At 34.8% G+C, this 13,536-nt stretch overlaps 1 protein-coding gene across 1 annotated transcript in view; it reads right to left on the reverse strand.

Moving 5' to 3' along the window:
• The window catches only part of LCP2 (lymphocyte cytosolic protein 2), a 73,166-nt gene extending 59,974 nt beyond the window's left edge, over nt 1-13,192 (reverse strand). The window contains exons 1-3 of the mRNA XM_012552390.3: nt 12,899-13,192; nt 10,991-11,053; nt 4,353-4,399 (exon numbers count right to left, since the gene is read on the reverse strand). Coding sequence (XP_012407844.1) covers nt 4,353-4,399; nt 10,991-11,053; nt 12,899-12,976 — 188 coding nt within the window. The 5' untranslated portion in view covers nt 12,977-13,192. The remainder of the gene's footprint in view (nt 1-4,352; nt 4,400-10,990; nt 11,054-12,898) is intronic.
• Nucleotides 13,193-13,536: the final 344 nt, after the last annotated feature.

Consider the following 13,536-nt stretch of genomic DNA (forward strand, 5'->3'; position numbering starts at 1 on the left):
ATAGATACTGTGCTAAAAATATGGGTTATTTTTTAGAAATGCCAGTGTTAGAAATGCTGTAGATCCCATACTAGAGATATAAATTTAATGCTGCCTAATAGATTGTAAGCTCCTTGAGGTCAAGGACAGTTCTGTGACTGGCACATAGTAGATAGATAATATTTGTTAAATGAATGAATAAGTGAATCAATGGATTTCTCTCATCACTTTTAAGGCACTGACATGATTCCACTGACATGAATAAAATGGTAAATAAGAATTTGAGAACTAGATTCTTGATAATTTTTTTTAGCTTGGAATAAGCTAAGATAAGATAGCTCATATCTTTGTTTTTCTTTCCTTTCCTTTCTTATTAACCCTATCTCTGGATCCATGAAAGTAATAACAGGTGTCTCCTGAGGACTCAACTTGCCAATTTGAGCAGAAATTGGGGAATATGTCTCCTCCTGCCCTTCCTCCTTTTCTTTCTCTTTCTCCTTCTTCTTATCCTTCTTCTTGTTGTTCTTCACATTTGCATTCTTCTAAGCTGGGGTAATTTACTTTTTGTTCTGTGCAGTTTTAATTTTTGATTTCTTAAAATACAGCTCTGAAAAAAAAATGCCTTAAAAGTCCATTGTGTTTTAAAAGGAACTACTTGACTATTCTTTTAAACCCATATCATTCTGGCTTTCATTGAATACACAATGATAGCTCTAATTCAAACATCTTTAGCTCATTGCTTAGGTTTTGATGGCTTAGAATGAGTATAAATAATAATAATTTTCTATTCTGACCAGAAAGTCTGAGGTCTTCTTCTCTCAAACTGATATCTTTTTGATGATAAATTGGGCCATCTCTTGTCTCAGTTTATACCTAGCCCTTAGTCACTGAATGGATGTTACTTTAGATAAACTAAGACCTGAGAAAGACTTTAATTTAGAAAGGCTAAGATCACCCACTGTATTCTGGGCCATCATGTCCTCTACCTTCCTTCCTTTTTTTCCACTACTGGACTTCAATGACTCTAGAGGAGTAAGGTGATGACTTTGTGCAGTTCTGAATCACTTCAGTCCAATTCACAAGCAAGTGAAGACATCAAGCCATGATGTTACTGGTCTTCTTCAAGATGATAAACAATACATTTCCAAACTTATTATTTCCCTTCACTCTCCAATTTCCTGGAACTCAGCATCTTCTTGGGCAAACCAGATAGCTCAATGGATTGAATTCCTAGCCTGGCATCAGAAAGATCTTCCTGAGTTCAAATCCTAATTTAGAGACTTACAGTTGTGTGACCTTGGGCAAATTACTTAACCCCTTTTAACCTCAGGTTCCTCATCTGTAAAATGAATTGGAGAAGGAAATGGCAAACTATTCCAGAATCTTTGCCAAGAAAACCCTCAAAAGGGTTGACATGACTGAAAATGACTAAACAACAACAAAATCTTCTTTGCTACTATTCACAACATATCACCAAGCATTATCCTGTAACCTGCATACTAAGGAATCCTTCACTTTGCCATATCACCTGTAACTAAAATGTTGACATTATAAGATCCTTCAATTTGCCCTGTAGGTGAATCTTTCTGCATATGTTGTCTCCTCCAATTAGAACATGAATTTGTTAATACTGAGATTGTCTCTGCTTTTCCATTTGTTTCCCCAATATTTAGTCTAGTGCTTTGCACATACTAAGAGTCTAAGAAATGTGTTTTCATTCATTCATGCATTATGTAGTCCTGGCAAAACTAGTCTTGTGGTTTCTCCTGTTGCTATATCTTTGCATCTGATCTGATCCTCTTCATCTCTGCCTTTTAGAATTAGACTCAACTCAAGTGCCAACTTTGGCATGAAACCTTGCTTGAACCTCAGGGTCATTAGTGAGTTCTCCTCTAAAATTACCTTGAATTTATTGTGCAAGTTAAATATAGACCTATATATGCCTATGTTGCTTTCCCCAAGCTTCTTGTGGACAGGGATTCTCTCACTTTTTTTTGTATTCCCAGTCCCACCCCCCTCAGTTCCCACCTCAAAGAATGAATACAATAAATGTTTTTGATTGATTCCTAACTTACTTATTGTTTACTAAAGCTCTGATGTTAAGTCATTTTTCAGTCATGCTTGACTTTCTATGATCCATTTGGGGATTTCCTGGCAAAGATACTGGAGTGGTTTTATATTTCCTTCTCCAGCTCATTATAAAATGTCACAATTATAAAATATTAAAGCTGAGGCAAATAGAGTTAAGTAAATTGCTCAGGGTCACAGAGCTGGCAAGTATTTGAGGTCAGATTTGAACTCAGCAATATGTCTTCCTGACTTTAAGCCCAGCACTCTATCCACTGCGCCACTTTCCCCAAACTGAGGGTTATTGATAATAAAGTTAGAAAATCTGAAGAAAATGAATGATTCTAAATTCTAGCCTTGACCCTTTCCCCCTGATGTTTCTCCATATGTTCCTGAAAATGTTTCTTAAATTTCATTATTTCTCCTTATAGAAAATGGATTCATTGATTCTAATATCTTTTCTGTTCAGGGTAATGTTTGATAAGACTCTTAATACTGTTCCTAAAATTCTTTTATGATGATACAATGCAAGAAATTTATGACAATTAGTATTCTTAAGTTTGTCCTTCATCATGTGTTTCACTTCTCTTGCATCTCTCTCTTTTTAATAAATATTGTCACATGGAATATTATTGTGGTATACGAAATTATGATCAGGATGCTCTCAGAAAAATCTGGAAGGACTTCCTTGAGCTCATGTAAAATGAAATGTACTATGTACAAAATAACAACAATATTGAAAGTTGTGCAAAGTAACAGCAATATTGAAAGACGATCAGCTATGAATAACATTGTAATTCTCAGCAATACAATGATCCAAGACATCTATGAAGGACTTATGATGAAAATGCTATACATATCCAGAGAAAGAACTGATGGTGTCTGAATGCAGACTTTTTTTTACTTTATTTTTCTTGAAGTTTTTTTTTTGCTTTTGCTTTATGTTCCCCCCACCCACAATATGACTATTATGGGAATGTTTGCATGATTTACGCGTGTATAATCTACATTGTTTTGCTTACATTCTCAGTGGAGGGGGGTAGAGAGAGGGGGAGGGAAAGAATCTGGAATTCAAAATTTTAGAAATAAATGTTTAAAAAAAGTCTTTTACATGTAATTGGGGGAAAAACAAAATACTAAATAATTTATTTAAAAAAGAAAGTAAATAGATGAATGAGTGAACAAACAAATAAGAAAATACATCTTGTCATAAAAACCTCACAGTTATGGACTGAAATCCACAGGTTTTGTTTTTGTTTCAGCTTGGATTGAACAGAACTTCTCTCTCGACTTTGGCTGACTCGTTCATTCTCCTTCAAGCCCTATCACATCCATACCAGGATTCTAATGTGTACTTGCTTATCCTCAGAAAAAAAGATTATCTAGTCTATGGCTTCTTAAATTTTTTCTACTTCATAACCTCTTTTCATCCTCCCCTCCCTAAAATTTTTTTTACACAATCCCAGTTTGTTGGTATATAAAACAGATATACAAATCAAACATTTATTCATAATCAATTGGTTGTATGGTACAATTTTAAGAGGCTTTTAAGTCTATCTCAATTTACTCAAGAAAAAACAAGCATAATCTCCTGTCTCTCAGATCATTGTCATTCAATATGAACTATAAAAGGGAAAAAAACGAACAAGATTCCATTTTAAGTTCACCCTTATGGATAATAACTAAACTGTGAGTATGTTTCAAGTAAACCTTTGTCCAAACTTTTCTTTGAACTCTTATTTTAAAAAGAGACAGTAAGAGTGATGAGTTTGAACTAAAATTAAAATGTTTGCTGTAATATTTGAGTAAGTCATTTAATTTTAGTTTCCTAAACTGTAAAATGAATGGGTGATACTAGATGGTTTCTTAAGTTGATTCCAATTTCTAAATTATTCTTGGTTACTCAACACAATGTCTCATTTCCAGGTACTGACCCTATTCCTAGACATTCTGCTATTTCTCCAATTCTAAAAGAATGACTCAGGGAATTAGGTATCATCCCTTCAGACTACTTTAGTTTTGATTGTTCCTAAAACAAACCAAGCTTTAATAGACCATAAATCCAATCATCATCAACCAAATGGACTGAGAGAAGATGTTCTATCTTTCAAATAAGTTGGTTACATGAGATCATAGAGATCTAGCCACATGCCATTCATTCCATTCCAAAACTCTAGTTATTCCCCTCATTTTAGAAACAATGTATAAGCATTATGGTTGTTAATGGTTTAAAATGGCTTTCTCCCATTTTATTCCAAACTGGTTCACTAGATAAGAGATATTTCATAAGAGATGAGAATACTTACGGTACCCGCAGCTTGGGAAATTTCTGAATATCATTTTCAGACAGGGTCTGAAAAAAAATACATACAACACATTATTGTTTCAGAACAGAGACATTCTGGGAATTTACCTTATCAACAGAACTGGCAGAATAGTTTACAGTGGAATCACTCCTGAGAAGGAATTAGAATCTGTCTGTCATTGCCTCTTTTTCCTTCTCATCAAGGAAATCTCCAATATCATATTTATTTCAGTATTTTTCAAGTTTAAATAGTATTCCCTTTATAATTGTTTTTGGAGAAACTAAAGACTTTATCATTCATATAATTTTTTATCATTAGACCAATGGCAGCAAAGCTAAATCTTTGAAGACTAGGTAAAAGCACTGAAGAAGACACCGGATCATAGATTGAGTAGAAATGATCTCAGAGGCATTTAGTCCAAACTTCTCTTTTGTCAATGAGAAAACAGAGGTCTAAAGAAGGCAAATAAGGTGACACATATACAAAGTGGCACAACAGGGCTTTTATCCAGTTCCTCTGACTCCAAATCCTGTCTTCTTTTTCCTGCCTCTGCCATCATTGTTTAGTTCAATCCTTTTTATAGAGAATAAACAAAAGAACATTTAAGTAGTAACAATTAGTTCTTGATAAGTACCTTATGTATGATTTCTCATATGACCCTCACAACAAATTTGTAAGTCGTTACTGTAGCTATGGTTATACCCTAAATTTTACAGATGTGGCTACTAAGTCCCTGAAAATTTAAGTGACAGATAAACATGAAAGAGAAACCATAAAGAATGCAATTAAATTAAATTATTTACATTCCTATATAGGGAGATTATACATATAACTCTAATATCAATTATCATTAACAGGTTAGTTAGAAGAAATCCAAAAAGAGGACATAGAGGAGGGCATGAGTATGAGTCTATTATGTTGGGATGATCCCCTCCCCAAAAAGAGAAGAGATAAGAAAGAAGGATGCATAGGTGGGGGGTAGCATGGAAGGGAGAAGTAGAAAATCAAACATTTTATCACATTTAAAAAAGTATGCAAGGAAGAGATTTTGTAGAGGAGGGAGAAGGGGGAATGGGCAATGCTTGAAGTTCTTTCTCATTGAAATTGGATCAAAGAGGGAAGAATGCACACATACACACACACATACAAACACTCAGGTATAGAAATTTATCTTACACAATAGGGAAATATGAAGATAAGGGAAAATGATATTGGGAGAGGGGCAATGTGTGATAAAAAAAGGGTAGATTAAGAGAGGCAGTGTTTGAAAAGAAAACAAACTTTTGAAGAGAATTGTTATAAAATTAGAGAGAGAAAGATAAAGCAAAGAAAATAGTATAGAGGAAAATACACAGTTAGGAATCATACCTATAAATGTGAGTGGGAAGAACTCACCCACAAAACAGCAGCAGATAGTACAATGGATTAGAAATCAGAATCCAACAGTATGTTGTTTTCAAGAGACACACTTCAAATAGAAATATACACATAGAGTTAATATAAAAGGCTAGAGTAGAATGTATTATATTTCAGCTGAAGTAAAAAAAAGGCAGGGATAGTAATCATGATCTCAGACAAAATAAAAGCAAAAATAGATGTAATTAAAAGGGAAAACTACATTTTTTCAAAGCCACTATAGACAAAGAAATAATATCTTTAAATTTTAAAACATTTCTTTGACAAAGCCCTTATATTTCAAATTATATATATATATATATAATATAAATGCACATATATATAAATATGCATAAACATATGCATATATATAGAACTGAGTCAAATTTATGAAAATAAGAGCCACTTCTTAGTTGATAAATGGTCAAAGGATACAATTTTCAGAAGAAATCAAAGCTATCTGTAGTCATATGAAAAAATATTCTAAATTGCTATTGATTAAAGAAATGCAAATTAAAACAACTCTGGTACTACCTCACACCTATCAGAAATAGCATACTAGAAAGGATGAGGGAAAATTGAAACATTAATAGACTGTTAAAGTTATGAAGTGTTCCAACTATTCTGGAGAACAACTTGAAAGTATGCCCACTGGGTTATAAAACATCACATATTCTTTGACCCTGCAATACCACTATGAGGTCTATATCTCAAAAAAATCAGAGAAAAAGGAAAAGGACATATATGTACAAAAATTTTTATAGCACCTCTTTTTGTGGTGGCAAATCCCAGCCAACAGGCACTGGAATACCAGTATATTGTATGAGATATAAATGCCAGCTATTGTTATTATTATTATTATTTACAAAGTAACTTTCTTTTTTAATGACTATAATGATTGTATTTTTAATGATTATTAATTGCAAAAGATTTGGGTAATCTGTTCAAGATAATAATCCGAGACATATGAAAAAATGCTATCTATCTCCAAAAAGAGAATAGATGAACTCTAAATGCATATAGAAGTATACTTTTCTCACTTTATTTATTCTGCTCTGGAGGGAGTGGTATTTGAGGGAATGTTCATCAGTTGAGGCAAGGCTGAACAATGTATGGCTATGGAATACTAATGTGTTATAAGAAATAATGAGATGGTGATTTAAGAAAAAAACATAGCTAGATATATAAACTGTATAATTGACATCATTTTGCTTGCCTTCTCAGCAAATGGAGGAAATGTAGAAGGAAGAGAGAGAATTTGGAACTAATTTCAAAATAAAAGAAACTTTAAAATAATAAGTCATTTTGGGAGAGGGGGAGAAAGGTTTCAGAAAAACCTTGGAAAACATATGAATTGATGCAAAGTGAAGTGAGCAGAATCAGGAGAACATCGTATGCAGTGATAGCAATATTGTAACAATTATTAATTGTAAAAGATTTAGATAATTTGACCAAAACAATGATTCAAGTCAAGTCCAAAAGACCTATGGTGAAAAAAAAAATGTTCTCCTCCAGAGAACATACTGATGAATGCTGAATAGAATTAAAGTATGTGTGCTTATTTCTGAAGTAGGGGCGGTGGATGAATTATGTATATTTGGAGGGATTGAAGATATAACTTTAGTGGTTAGTATCTAGCTGCTATTTCCTTATTTAGCCAGATTGTTTAGTGAATAGAAAAACACCATACCTCAGTTGATTGGTTACCTGTACATGGATATCTTGTTTTTCTAAGAAGAGGTAAATTAGTTATCTATTAGAGAACTCTCATCATGATGGTGGAAGAAGGATAAGAGGTCAGTCTTCCTCAAACAGTCTTAGACAAACTTGTATGAAGAACTACAAAGATTTTCCAAAGACTAGTGAAAGTCATATTTTGGTGTGTCTGAGAATGTTGCCTAGCTAGTAACTCTTCATCAGTGGACAGCAAGATGCCCTCACAGAACACATGCATAAACCCAAGTTTGGAGTATATTCCACAACAAAAACATTTTGACCATTAGCCCTTTCTCTCATTCCATTGTTCAACTTCCTCTCCTCCTTTATTTCATGGCCAACCAGAAAAATTCTCTAAGGAGGCCAGAGCCAGAAGGAGATCAAGTAACAGTTTGTAGTCAAAGAGAACATAAACGGCAGCTCTGATATTATCAGAGAAGCAGAGGAAACCATATCTTCATAGGCAAGTCTGAAGTAAATCTGAGGCCCAGAGAGGGGCTTGTGAAGTCCTGGAATCATATAATCTCAGAATCACAGACTTAAAGATCACCCTGCATTTCAAAGAGGAGAGAATTAGGGTTTAGAAGGAGTAAATATCCATGGGGTTACACAGCTAGTGGTTAAGATAAGTGTAGGTCAAGTTTCCAGAGTCTAGTTATATCTTTCCATAAATCTGTGCAACATCAGCATAAACCACATAATTCATGTGAGAGGTTCAAGACTGGGAGATGGTGAATGAGGCTCAGAATGGGGGATGTATGAAAGCTTTTCATTATGGGGAAAAGTCCGGGGATTTCAGCTGATGACGCACTTAGTATGAATCAGTCATGATAGAGCTGAAGCAACGAACACAGAGTAAGTTTGCAGTAATAGAAGTACTGTGTCTTAATCATAGGAAGCTACACTCTCACTTGAATTTTAGTAACAGCACCCAGGAGGACTGGGTTCAATCTTGGTGTCACATTTAAGAAATATGGTAAAAGATGGTCAAGATGATAAAGTGATATTATAGGGAAGGTTTAAGTTTTAGTTTAGTAGGGGGAAAACAAGAAGAAAGGATAAAGGAGAAATATGATAACTATTTCTGTTATAGCACTATCATATGGAAGAAATAAGGTAGTTCTACTTTGCTATAGTAGATAAGAATACTGGACATAGAGTTGGTAAGATCTGAATTCAAATCTTGCCTTATACTTACTAGTTAAATGCTCTCTGGCTCAGTTTCTTCATCTATACAGAACCTATCTCAAAGAGTTATCATGAGGATTAATTTCATCACATATGTAAAGTACAATGTGGATGTTAAATATTGACTATTAATACTCCAAAGCTCCAGTGGAATTTTGATGTCTCCAGAAGGAAATTTCTTTCAGTTTTGTAGAATTCAACCCATCCATGCTTGCTTCGCTCTCACTTATGTCTCCTCCCATAATTTCAACACTAAAAATACATTTATTCTTCTGGAAGACTTCCTTGAGTTATCTAGACATTGCAAAGTGCACCAGTGGAGTGTGTGGGCAGTCCATTCCTATTCTCTTGCTACATGACCTGACTTTTTTTTCCTTTTCTCATCACATATTTTATTTCTCTGGTAGTCTCCTATACATTGCTTCTGATATATAATTCCTTATGTGTGATCTATTTTAATTTGCTTATATCCCTATGTATCATGGATTTGGGATCAATAAAAGAAAATTATGAATAAGTAGAGCTATTGGGAAATAAAAAGGGTTGTATCTAGAAAAAAAGGAGAAATATTCAAGTAGATGGGGTATACAGGAGATAGGAAGACTATCTTTCTAACTGCTAAAATTCTTTCTGATGCTGATTCCTTGACTAAGTTGCTTATCATAACCCCATCCTTCTAGCGCTTTCCCTCTGTTAATTATCTTTATATATTTGTATGTTGTCTTGCCATTAGACTGTACGTTCCATCAAAGAAGAGAGTTTTTTTTTTTTACTCTTGTATTCCCAGAGCTTCACACAGTGCCTGGCTAATAGTAAAAAATTAATAAATGTTTATTTATTAATTGACTGACTTATAGGGTAAAAGTGACTTCCCTATGCTAAATCCTAAGAAGCACACTTGCTCCATAGGCAGCTTCAGAAAGGTTTCCTATTTGGGTGAAAAAAGCCAATTTATCCTTAGTTTTGTAACTGTCAAGGGAAAATAAAGAGCTTGGAAAGAGGGTTTAGTGCAAGCATAGTGATAATTGGTTATTATCATGAGTTTAGTAGTAATTACTACAAATTTATGCTCCCAGTTGTGGGGATTGTATCATTCTAACTTTTAACTTTCATTTCCTGAAAGCATTGTTCCTTGTAAAAAATGAAAACTATCCAAGAAGGGGAATCTGAAGCTTTTGATTAAAAAAGGATATATCAGTTCCCTTTGCCCAGAATGGGGAGAAAATGTCCACATAGTGATTAATAACTATCCATAAGTTTATGCCTTGACTTCAAATAAAAGTCTACCAGCTTCTGAATTTAAATTTATCAAGACCAGAATGTTCAATGACACCTGCAGGTGATTCACTGTAGATTAAAGCATCTAGCTCTCTTTGCTTGAACTAATACAAAATCTCATATGCCCGTAACATCCACAGACCATCTAGAACTAGTCAATGGACCAAATCGTATTCAGTTAGGTGTAAATGCCATTTTGCTTGCCCTGGATATGGCAGTGAAGTGAAGAATGAATTTTCATTGTATTTTAATACCTATTGGTCCCCTCCTCCTTTGTTTTTCATTTATTTTCATATATTTATATATGTACATATTGTCTTCCTTAATGGAATAAAAGTTCCTTGAGGGCAAAGAATATTACATTTTTGTTTTTGTGTACTCAGTTCATACAGTTATTGGCACAAAATAGGTGCATTATGAATCAATCCTTTTTGAACAAATAAATGTTTCACTAGTGACTTGCATGTCTTTGTCCATAATAATCTTATTGTGGGTTACAGCTTCTGTGAGAGTATCTACAACCCTATTCTTTCAATTTCTAGAGCCTGCTCTAGTTGACCTATTATCAATTAGTTTCACCTTAATTGTGAATAAAAGTTTTGAAAGTAGAAGTTTATAGTGCAAAACAGAATGGGAGACAGACAGACAGACCAATCAACATGGACAGATAAAGAGACAAAGACAAAGAGACTTAGAGAGAGAAAGAGGAGAGAGAGAGAGAGAGAGAGAGAGAGAGAGAGAGAGAGAGAGAGAGAGAGAGAGAGAGCAGGGAGGGAGGAGGGAGAGAAACAAAGACAGGTAGAGACAAAGAGAAAGAGACAGAGAATCAGAAACAGACAGAGACATAGAGAACACAATGGGTATTGAGCCAGTGATGCTGAGAATTAAAGTAGGAATGAAATGAGGGCACTGAAAATAAAATTTTCCTACTTCTCCATTTTGCCTCAGCCTGGTCCAGGATCACTGTAGTGCAAAACCATTGGGGTGGGGCAGTAGGGAGAGGAGCATTCAAATATTCTAATTCCAAAAAGAAATTTGACCACTTAAATGGCCACACTTACCAGAAATCTTTGACCATTTATGTGGTGCTTCTTCACTACCTTCTCACAATCTTTGTAGTTAAGCTGCCATCAGAAAGGGAAAAAAACATTGTTATCAGAAGGCAAGAGATGCCCTTTGCTCCTCTTCCTTCATCTTGAGATTGCCCTAGGAACCTAAAAATGAAGGAAGCAGCCACAGGACCAGACCTTATTCTCTTTCCCAAATGTTGGGGACTTGATTGGACCCAGATTGCAGTCTTTCACTAGCTTTCAAACTACTGTAATGAATAGTTTTCCATTGCAGAGAGTTGGAGGGTTAGCCCATGAAGGAAAGGATTTGTGAATAAACTTAAAATTAGACTTTCTAGCTGAGTTTTTATATCCTCAAAGTCTTTACAGTTTGTTTCTCTGCATTCTGGGGAATTCTTCTAACATCATCATCAAAGGGTCTTGCATAGTGGTAGTTTAGTCACTGAATTCTAGAGATGTAAATTATGAGCACCACCAACTGGAATCCAGAAAACAAAAATCTCTTCAAGTTCCATTCAAGAAAAAAAATGCATAAAAGTAATTTTGATAATTTGAACTAATCCTTTCTCCCATGTTATTCATTGGGAAAATCAGTTCCAGAAATTGAAAGTTGTCCAAATGTCACAGCAAGATGCAGGTAGAGTTGAAGTCACATCTCCTACTTTCTTATCTAGTGCTTCTGGACCACTTTAGCCTTAGAGGTCATTTTGCTTTCACTTTCTGCATTGAAAGTCTATGAAAAAATATAGAGCTCATGCCCCACAGGCTTTTTGGGATAGAATAAATAAGAAAGAAGGTTATCAAGAAATATAAAACAGTCCCAATTTTCAAGTTTATTATTCAGTTGGTGAAGCAAGACTAAGTCAACAAAATAATTGAATAGAAACATGAAAGCTCTTCCATTCTCCTGTCCCTTTCAGGCCCTCCCATTTAGAGAATAAGGGAGATGAACAATAATAGTTAATATTTATAGAAAGTTTTGATATTTGCAAAATCCTCTACATATATTATTTAATTTTATGATTAACAAATTTCTCTTTTGAAGGGAAGATCTTTAAGAATACTCTTATTGGCTGCTTCATTAAGAAATGTTGCTTCCCCTCTTCTTTCTTCATCTCTCCTCCAAAATTAAAACAATCCAGATTTTACTATCTCATGCTAATAACTCCACGACTTCAAGATCACAAAGAATGGTTTAAAAATTTCATTGTCACTTGACTGATCTTTGGACATGAAAGGTTGTCATAATTTGGAAGATTAGAGTCATCAGTATATATCGACACTACCTTTCCTGATCCCTAGAGTTAAACTTCCCTTACCCAAGATATGCACTTTTCCATCTTTACCTGCCCCCATCAATCTTTAATATCCTCAGGGAAAACTACGATCCTAGATTTCTCATTATAAATCTGTATTAGGAGACATGGGTCCCATAATATATTTTGCTATTAATTAACTTTGTGGCTTTAGAGAAATTGTATCCTCTCTTTTTTGGGTTTCAGGGTCTTCATCTGTCAAATGAGGATATTGAACAGGATTATGTCTTTGGGCTGTGACATATTAGGATTCCATCTTGTCGTCATAATTTGTAAAGTCTTTAATTCAGAATAGAATTAAAGTACTTCCAAGAGTATTCCCTTTCATTGACATTCATATGATGTTAAATCAGACAGAAGATGGGAAAAAATGACTGGCCAGGGATTTCTCAGAAATCATGTCCAGTCCAATTCAAAATCCAAGGAGAGAAGGACCTGTGAATTGGTGATTGATTATTTTAAAAGCCCAATCATGGTCATCTGAGAGACCCTTCATTTCTTTCCCTAGAAAACAGTTCTCACTGTGCTGCATTCCAAGGGAAAGACACTTCCACGAAAAAGAAAAACAAAACAAAATACTCACCTTCTTGAAGTATTCTGCCAGTTCATCAGGAGTCCAGACCAGGACCTCTGACCGGTAAGGTACATTACTCAAAGCCATTTCTGTTTAACTCTTTGGAGGATCCTCACACTCATGCCATGAGAGGGATGCCCATTGATTGACACAGTTGGTAGTGAAAGTCAGCAATCCTTAGTTTCTAGCCAATACCCAGATCACCTTCATAAAACAAGAAAACTTGGTGTCTGCATTACAAGGCAGTTGTAGCCCAGACTCCAACGACTTCCTCTACGAACAAATATGGTCTCTTCTCAGAAAACCAGTTAGCTCGCTTCCTTTACCACTTCCTTTGCTGGGTTCTAAATAAGTAAACAAGGAAGTACAGCTTGGGGGTGGGGTGGGGAGAAGGGTTATTGAAATTTGGAAAACATATTCATATTCTGACCTGGTAATTTCCCAAGGAACTAGAAAGTCCCAACTATAGTTCTTGTTTCTCCAGCCTCGATGGGAGGGACAACTAAAGGACTTAAACCTCTAAATGTGTTTCTAAAGGCCAAGTTGATTGAGTCTTTTTCAGATAAAACTAAGGCATCTGTATGTCTACATAAACAGAAGACAGTAAGTCAATAATCATCTATTAAAATTTACTCTGCCAGGCACTG

Source organism: Sarcophilus harrisii, chromosome 2, assembly GCF_902635505.1.
Source record: "Sarcophilus harrisii chromosome 2, mSarHar1.11, whole genome shotgun sequence".
Lineage (NCBI taxonomy): Eukaryota > Metazoa > Chordata > Mammalia > Dasyuromorphia > Dasyuridae > Sarcophilus > Sarcophilus harrisii.